Source organism: Colobus angolensis, unplaced genomic scaffold (genome assembly GCF_000951035.1).
Source record: "Colobus angolensis palliatus isolate OR3802 unplaced genomic scaffold, Cang.pa_1.0 Scaffold194, whole genome shotgun sequence".
Taxonomy (NCBI): Eukaryota; Metazoa; Chordata; class Mammalia; order Primates; family Cercopithecidae; genus Colobus; species Colobus angolensis.
In genome coordinates, this window is record NW_012115088.1 from 4,695,976 (window position 1) to 4,696,940 (window position 965).

General features: G+C 47.0%; 1 protein-coding gene across 2 annotated transcripts in view; it reads right to left on the reverse strand.

Moving 5' to 3' along the window:
- PRDM14 (PR domain containing 14) overlaps nt 1-965 on the reverse strand; it is a 31,293-nt gene that overhangs the window by 10,474 nt on the left and 19,854 nt on the right. For both annotated transcript variants that reach the window (XM_011940927.1, XM_011940926.1), the window contains exon 7: nt 455-556. In XM_011940927.1, the coding sequence (XP_011796317.1) occupies nt 455-556 (102 nt within the window). The remainder of the gene's footprint in view (nt 1-454; nt 557-965) is intronic.

Consider the following 965-nt stretch of genomic DNA (forward strand, 5'->3'; position numbering starts at 1 on the left):
GTCTCAGTCTGTCACCCAGGCTGGAGTGTGCAGTGGTGCAATCTCCGCTCACTGCAACCTCCACTTCCTGGGCTCAAGCAATTCTCCAGCCTCAGCCTCCCAAGTAGCTGGGACTACAGGCACGAGCCACCAATGCACGGAAAATTTGATTATAGGCACGAGCCACCACACCTGGCTAGTGCTTTTAAATACTATGTAATAGGTCATCAGGTCTCCATAAATTTGGAATGTATTTTACTACATGTACCCTAAATGCCAGCTTGGCAATAGGAGGTTGGTGATATTTGACCATCTTTAGCAACGTCGAGCATATTTAGGGGTGGACATGAGGACTGGGCTGATACTTGACTAACATTTACCAAGAACTCATTAAGCCAGGCTTTGTTTCAAGTTCTTATACATAGACACCCAAGCAGAGCTCAGGACACATCCCTTAGTAAGAGGTTCCATTTACCTTAGTACAATACACACACTGGTATGGTCTGTCTCCAGAGTGGACTCGCATGTGTTTGTTAAGGCTGGAAGACTGAGAGAAACATTTCCCACATGTAGAACACTGAGGTGAAAAAGAAAAGTATAGTTGAAATCACACCTTCCTCTAACAAGTCCATTTCAATCTTGCATTTACCTGGGGTTAGAGAAGAACTCTTTTTCAAAAAAAAAATTTTTTTTTTTTTTGAGACAGGATCACAATTTGTTACCCAGGCTGGACTGCAGTGGCACAATCACAGCTTGCTGCAGCCTGAAACTCCCAGGCTCAAGCAATCCTCCCACCTCAGCCTCTTGAGTAACTGGGACTATAGGTGGGCGTCACTAAGCCAGCTAACTTTTTTTTTGAGATGGAGTCTCGCTCTGTCATCCAGGCTGGAGTGCAGTGGCGCGATCTCGGCTCACTGCAACCTCCGCCTCCCGGGTTCAAGCCATTCTCCTGCCTCAGCCTCCCGAGTAGCTGCGACTACAGGCCC